The sequence below is a fragment of the Nansenia antarctica genome (assembly GCF_963989245.1).
Source record: "Nansenia antarctica genome assembly, chromosome: 1".
Classification (NCBI taxonomy): Eukaryota; Metazoa; Chordata; class Actinopteri; order Argentiniformes; family Microstomatidae; genus Nansenia; species Nansenia antarctica.
This window is the reverse complement of record NC_137674.1, coordinates 79,779,871-79,801,551: the sequence shown is the minus strand read 5'-3', so window position 1 is coordinate 79,801,551 and position 21,681 is coordinate 79,779,871. Positions and strand designations below refer to the sequence as shown.

Here is a 21,681-nt window from a genome sequence, read left to right as displayed (position 1 = left end):
GAACGCACCCATAGATGGGAAATCAAGAAACCGTATTACTATGGTGGACGGGTTGGCAGGGTTGCCAGATAGGCATGGGTTACCGCCGAATGGGCTACTGTGTTTAAGCGGTAATAGACTGGTTAAACTGTAATCCCATCTGGCATCAATCCCATGTGGCACCTGTGCGCTGTTTCGCATAGGCCGGCCTACACATTAGGAGTCATCATCATGCCGGTGTCAAATCATATCATAATAAAAGAAATACATAGCCTATATATTCGTCTTTTTAAAAATAGAATGAATCAGAATGTGAACTTTAGCGAATTGTATTCAAAGGGAATTATTTTCACCGGACAATATGTCCGACGACTTTTCAATTTGTCGGACTTCAACAAAATTTACCGGACAAAGACCGGTAATTGCCGGTTAACGGAAACCCAGGTGTGTATGTGGGAATGGTTCATCTTTCTGTCTCCCGGAGACTGCATGGTCGTCTGAATTCCTGCCCCCTTTCATGGATCCATTTGTTTGACACTAGGAGTGAAGAGGAGACGTAGAAACAGACAGTCAAGAAATTGGGTATAATAATACATCCGTAGAAATCCGTGCAATGTCAGATTTCAGTAGTAACTTATGCTATACAGTAGTAGTGACTTTACTCTTAAAAGAGTGGCATTCACAACAGTGATTGTTGACATTCATTAAACAGCTTTATGTTGAGAGGCTCACCCCACTTGTTGCCCACCAGTACTGGGCAGGCTGCATGCCGCGTGCTATAGTCCCCTTCTCCACTGGGAAACAGGTTGTACCAGAACACTGCAGTGCCCTGCAATACACACAGCACATAATATGTGGTTAGGAGGGACAACCTAAATTGAACCTAGTTGAAGTGGTAAGCTTACTCCTCAAATACTCCGTCTTGAGTCTCGTGTGAACTTGTGAGCGAGGAAGCAATAATAACTGCTTGTTCCATAAACACAAGCGCACACACACACACACACTTACACTTGCATTATTTTTCTAATTACCTTTTTCGGCCATACCGCGGCACCCACGTCTGGAAACACAGTAGCGCCCCCTGCTGCCACATCACTCATCTACAACAGAGAAGAAGAGACACACCAACAATGGCAAGTCACTTCTCTGTTCTCTGTTTTGGTTAGAGAACATTCGGGGATAGAACAGTTAGGTGGTTAGGACACTCACATAGAAGAGCCAGGTAGCGATGCGGTTTCCAGTCCCCAGCGCTTTAAAGGCATCAGGCTCATCTTTCTGTTGACAGGTCAGGATGGCATCACATACTGTAACCTATTTTCAGTGTGTGTGTGTGTGTGTGTGTGTGTGTGTGTGTGTAAGGGGGGGGGGGGGGGGGGGTTGTGTTAAAGGGCCTTACTTACCCGTCCGAAGTCAAAGTGAGGCTCGTACTGACCACCAACACCATAATTTGCGACCTACAAAAAGAAAGAGGATGATATGGTAACTGTCAAGAAGCAGACACCCATGCACACACACACACACACAGGCACACACACACACAAACAAGCTCACATACACGGGCACATGCACATGCCCACTTCACCTGCAGCTCTTCTGCAGTGTCCATCTCCAGTCCGGTGAGGTCCTCAATCCGCTGGTTTATCGTGTCAATCATTGGATGCTCATCTCCAGTTAGCCAAGCACTAGGATGAGGGTGGGACATGAAGAAACCATTATGGTCAGAAGCGGGCAGAATAGGACAGTTGTAAAAATACATTTAGGATGTCTAACGGCCAAGCTCCACCTGCTGCGTTGCGTCAACTCGCCATCGGCGTTGCGTCAACTTCCCGTTGTCCAAGCTCCACCTGAGCGTTGCGTCAGCGTTGCGTCAACGTCAACGTTCTACTCTAGCTCCACTGGCATTTTTTGTATACGGGAGTGATTTCACCCTTGACTGCAATATGTCCACAACAATAACAACATCATACAGAACATTTTCCAATCAGGGTAATATTTTATCTACATATTCCCAAATAGATAGTTGTTAGTTCAGTAGATGTTCAACTAACTGTCAACAACATTTCAACTAACTAACCACTAATCCTAAACCTTGCCCTAACCTTAAATCTAACCCTATCCTTAACCATAAATCTAGTTACATATCAACAGCAACAACTAGTCGCATATAAAAAATAATATTTTTCGACCTCAAGGACCAGCCGTTCGTCGTCCATTCCTGCAACAAGCTTTCAAGCACCTGTGGTGATTGACAGCTGACTCGCGTGAATAGCAATTCGCAATAGCTGAGTAGTTGGCTACAAGCATTTTCAATCTGGTATTATCTCTATTAACCGCTGTGGTGATTTAACAGCTGATAAAAACATTATAATATATATATCATAATATCAAGTGCACTACAAACAGAGCAAAACAATAAAACAACACCAGAAAACAACCAATAGGCTATACAATTATAACCAACAACTACAATTGTAAATATACATCTCACGCCCCACGTGGGGCAAATATACAATTGGTCTCATTGTGACGTGTGCGTCCACCGTCAAAAATCAAACTTTTTGGAATGTCTACTTTGGACGCAGCCATCGGACGCAACGCTGACGCAACGCAACGCTGACGCAACGCAGCAGGTGGAGCACCTTTCATTGATTACAATGCATTTGATCCCAATTTCGGACGCAACGCACATTAGACGCAACGCTGACGCAACGCTCGATGGCCATGGTGGAGCTTGGCCGTAAGGGTGTGTTCTCACTAGAACATTTGCTTCACTTGGAATCGGAGTTTAGGATAAAGTTTGCTTTGCTCTGAAGAAATTATTTATGCAACAATGTTGCAAACTCATCCACTTGCTCCGGGTCCTGATTCAGACTTTCATGTGAGAACATGACCTAAGATGTCAGGATGTCAGTGCAGCTGTGACTTGAAAAATGAAGAATGTACCGAACCGTGATTTTTGTGTACTGTTACACCCCTAATTTAAGCACATACTGGAGTTGACGCACAGGCACATGTGGCTGCTCAGCAGATTCCAGAGAGTAGTGTACCACTGGTAGACATGACAATGTAATCTGCGACCAAGGCTAATCTAATCCAGCACACAGATGGCCCAGGGCCACTCAAGTTCTGCTGTAAAACAGAGACGTGTCAGTGAAATCCCCAACCCGAGAATCAGGGCCGTTTCGGAGATATGCGAGGCCCTGTGCGAAGTCAGATTTGCGAGGCCTTTTATAATGATGTAGGCAACTATTATAACCGCGCGACACGCACGCACCGATATATTGCAAGAAATGCGCTCACATGCTGTGCTGATAGACAATAGAATATCAATAGTCCTCATCCTCACATACAAAGCCCTCCATAGCCTGGCCCCCCCTTACCTGACTGACCTCCTTCTCCCCCACCGCCCTACCCGTACCCTCCGATCCTCATCCATTGTTCCCCTCACTGTCCCACCCTCAAAACTCAAAGGCTTCGGTCACCGTGCCTTTTCACGAGCCGCACCCCGCCTCTGGAACTCTCTCCCTCAACCACTCAGAGACTCACCCTCACTCCTCACTTTTAAATCCCACCTCAAAACCTACCTGTTCTCCCATGCCTACAGCCTCCCCTACCCCTAACCATCTCCCCCATCCCTACCACCCCCGCCCCCCCTGGACATCCATACACCCTCCCCTACCCCTAACCATCTCCCCTAACCCTGCCACCCCGCTCCCCCCATGGACATGCATACAACCTCCCCTTCCCCGTTCGTTAACTCTGTGTTCTATGTGCTCATGTTATCTGTTGCTTGTTGTTTCTTTTTTTTCCGTTTTTTCCCATAGTCAGCGTCTTTGAGCCTCGGAAAAGCGCTATATAAATCGAATGAATTATTATTATTATTATTATTATTATTATTATTATTATTATCTACTTATTTAGATAGTTTACAACCATGTTTGTTTCATTTCAAACCTTTTATACTCGTAAAGGATTAGGATTTAGGATAAAGCAGTCATCATACCCAACATTAAATACGCACAAGCCATTATTGACATGAATAGAGATGTTACTCACCACCATTTAGGCCTATCCTTTATGTTGAAAAGCTTACAGCAAAAGCAAAAAGACATGTCCCGTTTTTGAGAGTACACAAGCCACTTTCTTTCTATTTTTTCCCCATTTGGTAGTTTTCGGAGAAATAAAGTTTCACTAAAGTTTCTGTTCTCATTATTTTTAGGATAACTAAATCCAGGTTTCATCTTTGGGGGACCTCTTCTAATGATCACTTCTGTAACTGTAGAGTCCATATGTACCGGCCAATTTACCAGGATCATCATACATGACATATCTGACACCGTAGGCTCGTCTTGCGTTCCATCACTCTCAGCCCTGCTGCTGCTCTGAGTAGCTCCATCTTCCGCCTCCGTATCCTCTACTTCGCCACTCCTGACCATCATCACCTGGGGCTGGGCAGCCCCACTGCTGCCTGCCGGTGTAGCTGTTGTCCTCCTCCACCTCCGAGACATCATCTTTGCCTCTCAGGGGGGGCTGTGCCGTGCTACTACTAGCATTGCTAGTGCTAGCAGTAACGTTAGCTTCTTCGGTGCTAACGGGAGCCTCACTTGTTTTTAGAAATGTTTCGAACGAACCTCTAAGCGAGGCCCTGAAGCCTTTTATTTTTATTTATTTTTTCAGCACCCGATTAACATTTTCTTCCTCAGTCTCGTTCCCTCTGCATTTTGTCTGTTGCACTAAGCAGTCACTATGCACAACAAGTGTCAACGCGCGCCCAAAATTCACATTTGACGTAAGGTGTCATAGGGGGAAATTACTTTTTTCTGTTGCTAAGAATCTCCCTGTCCTACAGGTATGCTAGATTTTAGATAGCCTATACCTATATGATTGACTATGATTATCACATGTGTGAACATTTAGAAATGTATTAAAGGCAAAAATAATAATATGGTCCCTTGCCTGGCGCTTTGGAGGGCCTCGCCAGCCAGGGTACCAAAAAAAAGTAAAAAATAAAATAAAACATTTTTATTTTTTATTTTTACCCTGCCTCACGCGAGGCCCTCCAAAGCGCGAGGCCCTGTGCCACCGCCCCAGCTAGCCCCCCCTTAAAGCGGCCCTGCCGAGAAGCACAAATGGCTGTTGAAGCACAGCTCTGACATGCTCCTCTCTTCATACCCTCTGCAATACAGACCTCTATCTATGATCATTTGAAAAGTTGGATAACCTAGAATGCAATGCAGCTAATGCAAGATGGAGTGGTAAACCACCACTGTTTTTTACAAAATTAATACATTTACTCCATGGATGTCAGTGTCGGTATTGCAGTTAAACTAGGCCTACACAGTACAGTCACCCTAACTTCCTGATGTTTGGTAATCATGTTTGGTAATCACATCTTAACTGTGATAACGGTGTAACTGTAGCCCAAATTGGCACTGCCAGTTTCTATATATATATAAAAATAAAAATAAACTGCACTAGAGAAATGTGGAACCCCCTGTGGACCCTGTATACAACCACCAGTACAGGGTGTTTTGGGATTTCAGGGCAGGTCTTGGTGAAGTGTGTAAAGAACAGTAGGGGTCTATGGTATGACCCCTTACCTATTGGAGACTTTGTACTGGGCCATGTTGATTTTCCCAGTTATGGGGTCATGCACCGTGACACGTCTTAACTAGTTTCCACAGGGGCACAAGGACAAAGAGAGAAAGAGAAAAGAGAGAGAGAGAAGACATTAGGATAGAAACTGAAACACAAACAACAAGAGACAACGAGGGAATAGAGGTAAATAGAGGAAGTGAATTAAGAGAAGAACACTACAAGCGGTTGATGCGTCTTAGGTCAAGGGGTTATTTCATACATGGTAGGTGAAGCCAAAGTCATGCATTACATAACTACCAAATGTTAGGTTTTACTTTCTAGTTTCCAGCAGACCTGGAGGGTATTCCATCAACATTGCTAAAGGAAAAAAGTATTGAGAGATTTGATGGAATACCCCCCTGGGTTCGAAAAGTATTACATTGTTTACATTGTTCCCATTAAAAAAGAGATTGTCTGACATGTGTCAACATACATGTCCATATGTAATATAGTTTTAACTCTGTGTACTTGTTTTCGATGTACTTATTGTTTTAAGACTGTAATTCCAACGTTACCGTTACTACTCACTACCGCTTTCAGCGGCGGCGTTCTAATCCCTATCTCCGGTGATTTTCGACTATTTACAAGCTCTCTTTCTTGCAATTTCCACGGCTTGGACCAATAGTAATCAATTTAATGGACACTATGTATCGAAGGCATTTTTACTTCCTATTGGTCTACCCTCAATTCTCCTCACATCAGAGGGTTTTTTCCTGTGGCGATTTTAAGGAGACACTTGAAAGATACGCATCGTTATTGAAATCTGATCGTCTTTGAGGGTGGTTTTCTATTAAATTCAACTTGTTTTCTATCTAAAAATATATACATATAGATACATGTTTGTCTTGTAGCCAGCGGCTTTTGATTAGAAAATGTCGCCTCCTCAAGCTCCGGTTATAACTTCTAGCGGAGCCTCGTCTACTCTCGCCCGCTAGACGCTGTTTGTGTGAATGGTCTGGCTAACTTGTAACATCAGCTGGCTCATGTGATCAATGTTCCCATTTGCTATTAATATTGGTCTTAAAATACAGAAAATAATGATATATAGGGTTGTGTAATAAAAATTAATAGTTTAAAAGATAATGTTGAATTTCATAATCTGCGTTCCATTTCTGCATAGCAGTGACCACTTGTTAGGTCTAGAATCTCTAGATTCTATTGAGATAAATTCCTGTAATTGGCATGTAAAGAGGTAAACCTTGATAACTTTTGAACCATACATGATAGAACCATGGGGTTTGGACCATTGTTTTTCTCATACAATTCTCAAAGTGATGGATACATTTCCTGTAATCTAAAGTGAAAGCAAAATGATATGTGTGAACACCCTACAGACTGTAGACTTGTGAATAGGACTGCCCCTGACACACCCTGTACACTGCAATTGGCCTAAAGCAACTATACTGTACATCTTAAGAACATGTAAAGGGATGGATGAGGAGGCATAGGCCAGGGGCAGAAGAGACAAGGGGCTTGAGGTGACAGAGAGAAAGAGGAGAGGCCCCCATCCCTCATCTCTCTCCTGTCACCCCCCCCCTCTTCTTTCCCATTCCCGCCAGACCTGGCTGTGACTTACCTCTTGCTGATCCTGTAGGGGGCAGTCTCCAGAACACCAGTGACGGGGTTGGAGATGGTGGCCCTGCGTAGCTATGGAGACAGGAAAAAGAGGGAGGATGTTGTTGCGTTAATTCATCCCACAAAATGTTTTTGCAGGGAGAACCTCAGCATCAAGCATTGGGCTAGCTGTGTACAACTACTCCATTGGTGTTTACTTAAACGGATTTGGGGGGCGGCTGTGGCGCAGGATGGAGAGTCGCCGTCTAATGATCGCAAGACACTGAACCCCAAAATTGCTCCTAGTGAGCGGGCCAGCGCTTTGCATGGCAGCTTGCCGCCATTGGTGTGTGAATGTGTGTGTGAATGGGTGAATGAGAGGCTGTTGTAAAGCGCTTTGGAGCAGCAGTCCATTTACCATTTACCATTTTTAAACGTCAAGGTGAGCGAATACAAAAGGAGTTGTTGTAAACAGCTGACACTGGGCATGCTATTTCCTCCTCTTTATCTATAGGCAACCACTATGAAGTAATTAAGTAATTGTGCTAGAACTCCCACTATTATAGCCACCATCAAATAGCTTAAACTTCAACTGATACATACGTGCACTCTTTTTTCATGTGTCTGTGTGTCTCCATGTTTAACATCAGAATTTAGCATCCATTCTGTCTACCAGTGGCCTTAGTGGGGCAATTGGTACAGTAGATACATTTTTCAACTTGCATCTACATCTACATGGCTCGCCTAAGGCTTTTTTCGCCCCACCTAAGCCTTCTAGGAGAAATCACGCACGAGAAACCATGTATAAACCATGTATAAACCATGTATAAACGCTAAAAACTTGTTCATGCATTTATTGCTGTAATTTGGATATCCCAGCAGGGGAGGTGCTGCTAGCTAGACTATCATTATGTTATATTATTATATATATATATATATATATATGTGATGGCAGCTAGACTATCATTATGTTATATGTGATGGCAGCTAGTGAAAGGGGGAACAAGTCAGCAACCAATCCAAATGTTTAGACCTTTATTCAGAAAAATGTAAATAAATAATTATAAATAATAAATAATAATAATTGTTGGCTTGACTAGCGAGTGTGTCATTGATTTTCAACAATGTTGACATTTATTTAAATTGTTCAGGATAAAAGTCTGAACATTTGGTCGGACTTTGTGAGACTTTGTCCGCAGCAACGAACACAATTCATGGGCTTATCCAGGGGTGCACATAACTTTTTGGGGCCAGTGCTCAGAGGAGCACCTAGGGATGCTGCTTGGTGCTCCCCGAGCTCGCGAGTCACGACCCGTCCCACAGGATGGATAAAAAAGGGATACATGGATATATTATTAGCAAAACGACATTTATTCATAAATAAAGATGAACGACCAAATTATTGTGTGCAAAACAAAAGAAACAAATGCAAAATCAAATGACTGCTCTTTAAGAATGAAAGTCTGTCCGACTCCTTTAAACACAATGAAATCAACTGACATCTCTTTAAGCACTAACTGAATGTCTGTTCTTTAAACACACTGAAATAAACTGACATCTCTTTAAGCACTAACTGAATGTCTGTTCTTTAAACACACTGATATAAACAGACATCTCTTTAAGCACTGCTCTGTTCTGTAAACACTGAAATCAACTTTAAAAAAAAAAATTTAAAAAAAAAAGCTGTTGGTGCGCAAGAGCGCCTTCATGCGGCTGATCTGCCGCGCAGCATGCATTTTGGCGACGCATGCGCACTGGCGCACCAGTTATGTGCACCCCTGCTTATAACACTGTTATTCCGTAATCCTGAGCCTTATCTGGACACTTTTACACTGACTGAAATCACTCAATATCTGTGGTATGAAACACATAGGCCCGCTCTTCACTCATGCACACGACTGGGCGGTAACGGTAAGGTACAAAAAAAGTGATGGGAGATTGAGATTGAATGTCAGCAAAATAAGAACAAGCACCAGTCTGCACGCACACAAAAAAATTTGCGCAAGCGAAATTCACCTCCACTTCTACCACCTGAACCTTATTTTGAACCAGGAAACACCCTGATCTACAGCTTTTCATCAGAAACATACCCTCCTACAGTAAATATAGCTATAAAACCCTTCTGTGAGACACATGTAAATATTAACTCACTCACTCACACACACACACACACACACACACACACACACACACACACACACACACACACACTGATATGATGTGTTTTTGACATTGTGCTTAGGTAAACCCTGAATACTTTAATCATTAGTGATTATCAGCAAGTTGTAACATCTGACTATTGAGAAATGAGCCAGCCTCTCTTGCTGTATCAGCACGGGACTGCAAACTCTCTGTCTGTAACTGGACCTGAGCCAAATATAGAGACCACAGCTAGTGGGGACCAGCATAGAACCTGGGTCAATAGGTCAGTATATTTAGGACCAGCCAGTCAGCTGACCAGGGTCAGGTAGCTGGGTTGTCAGGACAATCAGCCACTTTTGGGAGATGGGGACTTCTCGTCAACAACCCTACCTAGACTCAACGGAGCCCTGTCTTTGGGAATGATTTGCATGACAAACAGCTGGCTGCTTGATCAGCAACTTTTGCCTATATCAAGCCGCTGCAAAGTGTCATTAGGTGCGGGTCTCTCCTCCTTGCTTGCCGTGTGTTGAGAGGCTGCCCAGCGCTGTGTGTGGAATAAACTTTATCTTAATTGTCTACCTCGAGCATTAATTAATTATCATAAGGAAGCAACACATCTCGGCCTGCCGCCCTTCATCTGACATTCATCTTATCACACACAAAGAGACTCACCCTGGGCTTGGCCAACTCTTTGATCTTCTCTATTTCACTGTGGGACATGATGTCAATGTAACGAACAATATAGGGACGGTCCCACTCATCCTCCTGCTTCACAGGACCCAGCAGGTACCAGGGGTGGCGCTGGTTGTCGTAGTAACGGCAGAACAGGCGGCTCTGTCTGCGGGGGGTCTTCAAGGCAGAGATGAAAAGATTGAAAATAGAGAAGTTCAAAATTATATCTCACTAATGCAACATTGCCATCCCTACTACTTGTCACAAACATTCCACATTGTGCACACCAGTGTACACAAACACACTCTTCAACAAGCACAAACACACACTAATTCATTGACCTCAGCTTCTGTGCAAGTGCGTATGTGTGCATGCGTGTGTGTGTGCGTGTGTGTGTGTGTATATAACTCCTTCTCACCAGTTTAATGCCCTCGCCTCGACAGAGCCTCTCGTACGTCTTCCTCTCGGGGAGGGGCTCCCTGAATCTCTTCTTCTTGGGGGCTTCACTTGTCTGTCTCTTCCCTCCCTCCTCGCCCTCCTTCTGACCCCCAGCCTCCTCTGCCTTTCTCCGCTTCTCCAGTTCAGACTCAAAGTACTTGAGGTTGCCTTTGGCGCGCTGGTGCTCAGGATCTGAAGTAAAAAACGAAACAAATAAAAACAAGTCGTCATCTCATGTTCAACCTACTGCAGCCATCTTCAGTTGCTGTTTGTTTTGAGGACGTTTTGCCTTAAGGCTTCAGCAAATTAAATGCATGTTCAATTTAATTTCAATGTATTACCTTGGCCAGTCAACAACTTTCCACTTCTTGGCCCTTAAATCTGTAGCTGCTATGGAAGTATTTTGGAGGTGTTAAGGGGGTCTTCAGATTTAAATCAAATTGAACATGCATATAATTTGCTGAAGGCAAAACGTCCTCTAAACAAGCAACTGAAGATGGCTGCAGTACAGACCTGGCAGAGCATCACCAGAGAACCAGATTACAGGTAGTTATTGCATGCAAAGGATGTGCACAGAAACATATTGTCACAAAAAATGTGTGCTTAATTTGGGTATTTTATAAATGCTGTATGATAAAGCACCGTCCAATGAGTTTGAAGGCATTTGCTTGTACTTGGGCTGACAACATGCTTCTGTGCACTTCAGAATTCATCCTGCTGCTGTCAGCAGTTACATCATCAATAAAGTCATGTGAGCCACTTACAGTAGAAGTCATACATGCCATGCCATAAACCCCTCCATTGGACAATTATTTGTTTTCTCCACACTTGGAGAACCACTTGCCATCACTTTGGTACATATTAATAGTTGTCTCATCTCTCCGCAATACGTTTTTTTCCCAGAACTCTGCTGTCTCTTCTTGGAACTAAAACCGTAACCTGCCATCCTGACTAGTGGTTTGCACCTTGCAGTATAGCCTCTGTAGTTCCGCTGGTGTAGTGTCTCACACAGTTACCTCCTGGAGAGTGTTCCTGATCTGTGGGACTGTTGTTTTGGGGGTTTTCCTAGTCATGGTGACCATTCTTCAGTCATCCACTGTAGACATCATCTTGGCCTATCGGGCTGTTTGCAATGTCTGAGCTATAGCTATGGCTATTCAGCCTTATAATGACTTCCCTGATTTTTGCTGACATCTCTTTGGTCCTCATGTTGACACCTAGAATCCATATTATTAGACATTGAGAGTTCTCTTATGACTGCACAAATGATGTGATGGAACACATCTGACTAACTAGCTGTCAAGCCAAATGGCCCACCACTTTTGGGTAACCTGAAACAGGATGACTATGCATAAAAAGTGTTGTAATTTCTGAATGGTGAAACCAATCTGTGCAAGTACCATCAAATACAAGCTGATAATCTCCACTTTAACCTCATAATTAGTACCGTATTTTCCGGACTATAAGTCGCTCCGGAGTATAAGTCGCATCAGTAAAAAAAATGTGTCATTAAGAGGAAAAAACATATATAAGTCGCACTGGACTATAAGTCGCATTTATTTTGAAATATATTTCACAAAATCCAAGACCAAGAACAGACATTTAATCTGGAAAGGCAAGTTTATTCAACTACACAATAGCACACAGAACAACAGGCTGAATAGAAGTCCGGTATGTTAACATAACACATTAACAGTTATTCAGCAACACAATAGCATAAAGAACATGCCTGGGAGGCTGAATAGGCTAAATGAACATAACAAGCCAGCGAGTCCAACAAGCAAGTTACCAGTAAGCAAGTTCACCAAGCTACCGTTTGCTTAGCTTCAACAAGCTAATGTTTTAGATAACTTCTTCAGGGGTATAGGAGGAGGAGCATATAGTTGTCACAAGCCCAGAGCGGCCCAGAGCACCCTCTGTCGGCTGTAGACGGTAATGTTTACTCCTTGGTTCATGTCAGTCAGTATGAAATTATATATATATATATATATTGATATATAAGTCGCACCTGACTATAAGTCGCAGGACCAGCCAAACTATGAAAAAATATATAAGCGCGACTTATAGTCCGGAAAATACGGTAATTGTTTGTTTGAATCCAAACGTTTGGAGTGTAGGGCTAAAAGAAGAAAAAATGCTTTACTGCCCCATTACTTACGCAGGGCACTGTACATAAATAAGTTAAACATCAGGAATGGGTACATTTCAACTTTCTGAGATATTTATGTTGCATCCACGCATGCAATTGTTCATGCTTCTGGTATAGCGGGTGAAAGTATTAGCTGATGACGTATACAGTTTTACATCTCCATGTAGCATCTCTGTAATGACTCACCCAGTTTAAGCAGCCTCTTGGTGAGCTCCAGGGCTTGGTCCACGTCCCCCTGCTGGTAGATGCAGTAACAGAGGTAGTCCAGCACTGTGACTTTGTCAACAGTGGATCCCTCTCCCTGGTCCAGCTGCCTCAGGGCCTGGGCCATCCACAGCTCAGTGTGGTAGTAGTCAGAGTCTGAGTAAGCGATTTTCCCTAGCTCAAAGCAGTCCTCCACCGTCATTGAGCTTTTATAGGTCACTCCTGGGGAGGACAAATAAATATTTATTTATTACATTTTTGGCATTTAGCAGACGGCTTTATCCAAAGCAACTTACAATAAATATTTGTCTAAGTAAGAGAATCATCATTGGCGGCAGTGGCTCGGGAGGTAGAGCCGGCGTTTAATGATCACAAGGTTGGCAGTTTGGCGGTTCGAACCCCAGCTGGCCATATATCAAGGTGTCCTGGAGCAAGGCACTGAACCCCTAATTTCTCCAGGGTCGACCCCTTGCCTAGAGCATAAAATACCAAATTCTGACAAGTTGATTGCATAGCTATAATTCTTCTTCTTCTTCTTCTTCTTCTTCTTCTTCTTCTTTACAGAAACTGTAAAGGGGGGTAGAGGGAATGAAGATGTCTCAGGATGGACAGTTAAGGTGTAGCCTGAAGAGATGGGTCTTCAGTCTATGGCGCAAGATAGGTAGTGACTCTGCATTCCTGTCAGCAATGGGAAGCTTGTTCCACCAGTGGGGTGCCAGCACAATGAAAAGCTGCATATAGTAAATAAAAATGTTCTGTTCGGAGTTGTAACCCAAGGTGTAACCCAATATGTAAATGATACGGCCAGCACTAGAAAGAGAAAATCATGGTGACAGCCAGGTAAGAGTCATGTCACATATGCCAGGTAACAGTCATGTCACATATGTGACAGGGTCTGGTGAAAAACTAGGGTAGGGCAAGGTAAAAAAAATAAATCTAATTGTAGCTGTAGTGCAGCTTTCAAATGATGTGTCATACATTGAAATCTGAAAATAGTTAGATGTTAGATGTTTATATGAAAGTTGGTACACCTTAAACCAAATACCGGAGAAACTCGCTCTGAATAAAAACACAGGCAAAACTGCTGGTTGTAGCAAGCAGCTAAAAAGGAACATCGCTATGAACATCTAACTCATTGTTTCTCAACGGGGCGTTCAGACAACATCGGGGGGCGCTGGAGCAAATATTTTTTAAAGGGGGGCGTTGAGGTGTTCTTGGGGGGCGTTCACGCATAAAGTATTTTTCTCATGAAAAACAGCTGTCAGCAGTGTTATTACGGGTACGTTCGTAAATGCACGAACGGTCAGTTCGCTCGGACAAACTGTCTTTTCAGTCAGAGCACCCATCTCTGAGCGCTCTGAACTTGGCCGGGCTCTGTGACGCAGACATATGTAGCGCAGCGCCCCAAAAAAATAAAAGTGAGTGTCATCAAGAAGATGGAGAAGCTAAAAAACTCAGCTAGCAAAGGCAGAGCTTTTGATAGTTTCCAATGTGTCTGGGTAAGCTGCATTGTAGAAGAATCTTGACAGTTCATGTACAGTGCAGAAATTGCAATACTATGCTAGGCTACGATAGAAAGAACCCCGGTTCATCCCATCTGTAACGTCATGTTGACTATGGATGCACCATAGCTAAGGCTAGCACAAGCCAACTTCCAATGCCCAACTTCTATGAGTGTTTTCCTTGTAGGCTATGCTTGAGTGACATTATGTTTCAGTTTGTGGGCTCATTGTAATTGTTGGCTATAAGCAAAACATTTCTTATTTTAGTTGTGATACTCAGTCCATGTCCCCGCCAGTGACGTGCCAAATACTCACTCCCCGCGTATACACACTACCCTCTGCGCTTATGCGTTCGCTTCCTTTCAGTACAGCTTATTTAATTTAATTAAAATGAGTGCTAATGCCTAATACCATACCACCATACCAGAACATCACAGCAGGAACAACCTATCTCAAAAAAGCGATCGTATTGTAACCAGTCCGGAAAGCTCTCTGTCGCTTAACAATAATCGAACCTAGAGAAATCAGCTACGAATGTCCCCTGCCCTCGCAGGTTCATTACAGTATATTACATAAATGTATTACTGTTAAGTGTTGTTGTGGATGTTATCCCTAGTGCCATTCTGAGGTTAGCATTGCGATGTGTTCGTCTTAACGTTTACAAACTAAAATATACTATAGCTTTTTTGTGATATGTTGCTCCTCTTGTCATGTCCTGGAAACGAACACATAAGCACTCCGAACAGCTGTCAGCGTCTTTTGTTGCTATAGGAAACCACTACTCTGCTTGCGATTGATCAGCTGTCATCAGTGTTATTACGGGTACGTTCGTAAATGCATGAACGGTCAGTTTGCTCGGGCAAAACCGTGTTTTCAGTCAGAGCACCCATCTCTGAGCGCTCCCGGAGCGCAGAGCTCTGAACTTTGGAACTTTGTTATGTTTTGATATGAGAAATTCGTGGTCAGTTTATGAAAATAATACCATAGAATACTAAATAAAATATTTAAATAATAGCCCCCTAGCGTTTGCCGCCATATTGTGACACCACCCCCCCCCAAAGTCCAATCAAAAATGAATAAATATTAGCATCATAAAACAGCAATTTGGCGAAATGCAACACCAGCACACTTAAAAAACAAACAATGTTAGTTGTAATGTACAGTTTTGTCGCCTACTGTTTGTTCAGCCCCGGACATGTGTGAAATTGCTGCTGTGTTATTGTTGTTCTGTGATATAACACAGAATATTAGTCAACATTAATATTCAGGGAAGAAAATAAGCCTACTTTTTTTGATGGGGGGCGGTAAGAGACCTGGATAATGGACAGGGGGCGCTGGCCCAAAAAAGGTTGAGAACCACTGATCTAACTGCATGTTTAGCACATCACAACATGCTGATAGAACATAAACATGCTAAAAACACTTAACTACACCTAATTAAATGATTATTCAGTCCTTTTGAACACATCCTACAATGTACGTTTGTTTATAAGCCATGTATCACTTACCCAGTAGCCTACTGCAGACGATACAGTGAATCCAATTAGCAAATTATGAGTATTTAGAGATCCTAAAACTGTTGTTTGATATATCAAGTGGGTTCTTCAACACTTAAACTTTCGTAATATGAAAAAAAACGGAAAACGTTTTGGTCATTTGCGCGACTTGAGAATTGCTGACATGCCGCCCTTTTCACCAGACCGTGTCACTTATGTCAGGTAACAGTCATGTCCCTCACCAGGCAGGTCTCCAATGGAGATGGTGTTGGCATCGAGCCTGTAGGTGTCCTGCAGTCTGAGGAGGGCCTTGGCTGCTCCTGTCTGGTCCTCATCTGTAGGGAAGTTCTGCCTCTGGAGAGTCAGGTTGGAGATGAAGCCTGAGAGAGAGAGTCAGACAAACCCATACCTTCTTTGTTTACAAATACTTGTCATTGCTGTTTTGACTACTTTTTAACTTCTCTTCAGTCTTTAACCTTTCTAAGGACACACATAGAGTACTGCAATCATCTCTCACCCCCTGTGGTATCTCTCAGCACCAGGCTCTCCAGGTCTCCCCACTCCGTGTTCAGCCTCTTCATCAGTTTGAAAGCGTTTACTGGGTGCCCTAGGAATTCCTCTGGGTCCTGCGTCGCTGTTGCCGTCAGTGAGTCGAGCTTCTCTGCCCACCTAAGAAGAAAGGATGTAGAATGACTGTAATCTGCTATAGCAAAGCAGAAGTCAATGAGATTTAGCAATTGTGTATGTGTGTGTGTGTGTGTGTGTGTGTGTGTGTGTGTGTGTGTGTGTGTGTGTGTGAGAAGGGTCGATGGGACAGCCATGAGGGGTCGATGGGTCTGTCAAGAATAAGCTTCCTCTCCTTATCTAATTGTTAACTTTGTTTAGCTTTAGTTTAGCAAAAAGCTTTTTAGTCTTAGTGTGTGTGCGAGTGTGTGCGTGTGCATGTGTGTGTGTGTCCGTGTGCGCGTGCGTGTGCGTGTGTGTGTGTGTGTGTGTGTGTGTGTTTGTGTGTGTGTAGACACTCACTGTTTGACCTGCCCCAGCTTCCTCTCCTCTGCGCTGATATAATCTTTCAGTGAGCTGACGAGGTCTTTCTCAGTGTACAGGAGGTCAGTCATCTGACCTGAGACAGACAGACAGACAGACAGACAGACAGACAGACAGACAGATAGACAGACAGACAGACAGACAGACAGAAAGACAGAAAGACAGACATTGATAGTTAAGGGACATCTCTGAGTGACATGTTAAAAAAAATGTTGCAAAAAGTATGAATGCTAAAGGATGGACAGAATGAGAGAAAAGGATGTAGGATGAGGATGGATGTAGAAGTTGTAGAGTCTCACCAATGGAAGTGAAGAAGCCTTTGTCAGCTGAGAGTGTCTGGAGGAGGCAGCTCAGCACCAGGAAACACCACAAACACCGCAACTCCATCCTGGACAGGCTGAGAAAGAGAGAGAGAGAGAGAGAGAGAGAGAGAGAGAGAGAGAGAGAGAGAGAGAGAGAGAGAGAGAGAGAGAGAGAGAGAGAGAGAGAGAGAGAGAGAGAGAGAGAGAGACAGAGAGAGAGAGAGAGAGAGAGAGAGAGAGAGAGAGAGAGAGAGAGAGAGAGAGAGGGAAGGGGAACATTTAATTACATTAATATAACTTGAATGTTTTATTTAATATTGACATGAGCTATAAGAGTACTTTCTCCATGCACTACGATTGAATAAACACTGTTCTTTATGACACTGTTTGGGATTCCAAACCACAGCCTTTTGGTTTGTAGTACATTATTCTTTACACAATGCCACTAGTCCACTACTGCATAAAAGTAACAATGGGGTTCATTGGGATTACACATCAGGGAAATGAGAAACATGGGGAAATACTTTCCTTGAGGTTGTAGACATTCTGTAACACAGAGTATATGTTGAACATTTGCAAGAAGAAAAGGTTTTCTTGTGGTAATAGCATTTACAGGATTGCCCTCTGGGCAGGAAGCACGGCGCACAAAATCTACCTAGCGGAGCAGTCTAAGGACCTGTTTGTTAAGGAGCTGTTTGAATTCCTGGCCGATGGGGCCACGGTCGAGTGTGAACAAATAATGAAGCCCAGCCTCCTTGTTGACCATGCGACCAGGACCCTCAAGTGTTTTGCTGAGGTTACTGGCAGAGGAATGGGGCTGGCTACCCTCACCAGAGGACTCTCTGTCTTGACAAAGCTTAACTATTAGATAAGGAGAGGAAGCTTATTCTTGACAGACCCATCGACCCCTCATGGCTGTTTGTGGCAGTGGTAAAGGCAGCCCTGCTGGTGTTGATGTTGCACCGGGGGCTTTAGGTGGGGTACTTGGGTGCTACACAAGGCATTACTATGAGCGTCATTTAGTGGTTTACATGTCAGTCCGACTTTAGGCTAAGTCACTAGTCTTGAGAATACTGAAACGGGCTTGATGCCAATGCAAATGTGAGTGAAGAGGTGAAGAATGAGCAGGAGTGGACTAAGCAAGGTATTTTAATCGGGGATAAGGAAGAGCATTTTCCTTCAAACGACTTCTCCAGCCTGTTAGGCACGATTGAATAATAGGGCTTCAGCGAAAGACTTGCATAAGGAGTCACGTGTCCCATAGTGAGATGTCGAACCAAGACGACTGAAAGAGAACTCAGCTCTTCTGCTCCCTCTGGTCCCACTGCTTTAAGGGTTAATGCTAACTAGGATGCTTTAAGGGTTAATGCTAACTAGGATGCTTGGGACGGCCCGACTCTGATGTCACCACATTGATGTTGAGATTTGAAATGGTTATGGTTAGGGTTAAGGGTAGGGTTAGGTAAGTATTATGGTTAAGTTTAAGGGTAAGAGTAAGACTTAAGGTCGTAGGATTAGGTCATCCCAAAGACCCCACTTAGAAGCTACCCTGCTTTAAATAGCCGTGGGAATGGACACTCCTTAAGAATGGATACTCCTTGAGAATGGACACTCCTTAAGAATGGACACTCCTTAAGGGAGAGACTGCTGCCCTGCATCAGTCAAAACATCATCACAGTCTCAGACCTTGGGAACCAATCAACACTGAACACTGACTACTTTGGTCAGAGGGAAACTATGCCTACCAAACACACAAACACATACTGTACAAAAGAAATAGAGGAAAAAGATCAAGTGAGAGACAAAAGTAAACAGAGAGGCACTGGGGCACTGGGGCTGGCAGGGGCATGACTGCTGCTAGGCGGCCCTCTGCCAAACATGCCTCTGCTCAGCAGCAGGTGCACTGAAGCACTCTTCCTACTCCTACATTGTGTAGGGAAACTGCATTATTGTACTGTTCAAATCAAATGTTATCACTGTGTAGGGAAACTGCACTTATGGTGGATTTCTATTTCAATTGGGTTAAAAAACGCATATGTTGAAGAGCTCAAGTTGTGTTGAATTGTATATGTTGAAATGACCTCATGATTGAACTCAAGATGAAAGGAATTTAGGGACAGATCAGAATTCTGGGAACAGAGACAAAAGGGGGAACCATTTGTGACCAAGGGAAGAGCGCTTTTGACAGGGGATAGAGTTTGGAGAGGATACAGGAACAGCAGGAATGTGGGCTATGCAAATGATAATTTTATGAGGAGTCACTATGAAATGGTATAAAGTTCTGTGCTGAGATGTGTTCTGGAGCTGCGGTGTCTCGGCAGAGTAGCTCCCTTTTCGCTGGCAATAAAGGTATGGGAAAATCCAACAGCTCAGGTCTTTATTATTGTTATTATTAAGTATTTCAGTAAAGTTATTCCACAACACACTATTGTACTGTTTAAATCAAATGTTATCACTGTATAGGGAAACTGCACAATTGTACTGTGCATATCAACTCCACAACACCACAGTAGAGTGCTCTGCTCAATACTGACGTTCATGTGTTTTGGTAGTGACTTACAGTTTGTCTCGATCACTTAAACAATTTGAGTTGACATGCTCACCACAATAACATGAATTGTGAAATACATTTTTCATTACATGACAAATGATACTGTTTTGATGCACTGATTTGCTTTTTCTGACATGTATTCTAAGTTTTGAGAGTTGCAGTGCATTTTGCTAAAGAAATGTGGGGTTTTGGCAAAAGTGTTCACAGTTAAGGGAAACATGTTTGAAGAAATGTGCTCAAGCAATTGAGAAAAACTGTTATACTACATATCAGCCATAAAACTGTGACAACCCTGTCATCACAGAAAATGACAGTAATGACAGTGTGATCTGTGACATGTCACTCTTAAGATAATGTCATGACAGTAGTACTATATAAGGAGCCTCTCAAAACAGTGTTACTCTTAAGTGAGGCTTGTGTGCACACATCTCAAATGGCTAGCCTGCAGACTGGGTAAAAACAACCCAGCAGAGACCAGTTCATCACTGTATTGGAAAACAAATGAAAACTTCCCAAAATGAAGTACTGGACTACTAATCCGTTTGGGCTTGTCATGTGCCCGCAGGCCTGTCACCTGGGCTTACTGGTGGTATAACTGCTGCTGTAGGGTTAAGCCCTTATGAAAACCCTCTCTTACCTAGGAAATAGTAACACATCAGTCAGGTAATCACTCATCCATGATTTGAGGTCAATGGTCTCTCTCTCCCAGTCCCTGCACTTACACTAGTCTGTCATTACCTTTAGTTACCAATCTGATCATGATTATGAGAGGGCAGCAGTCAATGAGAGAGTCAGCGACAAGGAAGCAAGGGTGTGTAGGGAATTATTGCATTGGGAGACAGAGGTATCGTGCCACAAACATGGGAAAAGAAAACCCTAGTCTCGGAATACCACATCTTATGTCACACTATGTACTTCTTTCAAAGAATGAGCATCTTATGTGCCTTATATTTTAATGATAGACTTTACTGGATCAGTGGAAATAATGAGAGGTAGAGCTTGGTAATGCTGGTGGGAATTGGGCACACATATCGAATTTGACATCAGTGACCATCACTGTGGTAGCTCCAACCACGTTTGTAGTATATTTCGAGCGGCTGCTAGAGGCCTGAAACCTGAAGAAAAACGGCGAAAAAAAAGACCCCTAAAATGTTAGAATAACATAACTGTTATTTTTCTCTATGAGAATAAAGGCTTCGTTATGACTGAAAGTTCTATCTAGACTCAGAGGATACGGAATGGACTGCCACGTCTTCGCCCCTCCCCCGCAAGGAAACTTCTTGGATGTGAGTGAATGCTCTACCTGCGCTCGACTTCAAATGTATTAAAAATTAGCCCAACCTGTTACCAAACAGAATGGATTTTTTGGCTATTTCCCTGGGGATTTTGACCGCTTGTTAATTTTCACTATAGGTGAGCTTATAGCCTACTACTGTAATTAACATCAGCGCGCTGCAAGTCTAGTTTGAAACATGGTTTCCACAAACAATTGTTACAGATATTGTGTTCTAATATATAATAGTCTTTATGAGTGTCGGGTTTGATTTAGCCTGCTATTCAAAGACATTCATTCGTAAACCATTTTAATTAAACAAATAAGCAATAACTGAAATACCATAAATAAAACCAGCCTATAGCAAACGAAACAACATTCAAATAGTCATTTGCAGGCTAATTGACCAGCAACTTGAAATAAGTCTACTTTATTACAGTAGAAAACTGTTCAAGCTAAATAAGAAATTACTTTGAATGGCTAGGCTACATGATGAAAACTTCTGATCATATCAATAATATATCGATAACTTATGCGCAGTTGTTCAGGTGTCAACTCTGATGCGCAGAGTAACACAAATATCGAAATTAGACCAACTAATGTTTAGACCAACTAATGTAAAATTGTAAACAATTGTCAAGATGCAAAGAATCTTGAATTGAACGTAGAATTTAAGTTGCCTACCGAAATGATGAGTGAAATGTGTCTTGGAAGCTTGGCACAACAGAAGTCGCT

General features: G+C 43.0%; 1 protein-coding gene across 1 annotated transcript; it reads right to left on the bottom strand.

Annotated features, from left to right (window-relative positions):
* Nucleotides 1–431: 431 nt before the first annotated feature.
* p4ha1b (prolyl 4-hydroxylase, alpha polypeptide I b) lies at nt 432–21,681 on the bottom strand. The gene is made up of 15 exons (XM_080550393.1): nt 21,631–21,681; nt 17,120–17,217; nt 16,800–16,896; nt 16,291–16,442; nt 16,016–16,153; nt 12,758–12,997; nt 10,403–10,614; nt 9,985–10,161; nt 7,193–7,263; nt 1,562–1,661; nt 1,380–1,433; nt 1,189–1,254; nt 1,011–1,079; nt 712–808; nt 432–516 (listed from the first exon to the last, which is right to left on the bottom strand). The coding sequence occupies exons 2-15, from the start codon at nt 17,205–17,207 to the stop codon at nt 443–445; spliced, it is 1,635 nt and encodes a 544-aa protein (XP_080406519.1). The 5' UTR covers nt 17,208–17,217; nt 21,631–21,681; the 3' UTR covers nt 432–442.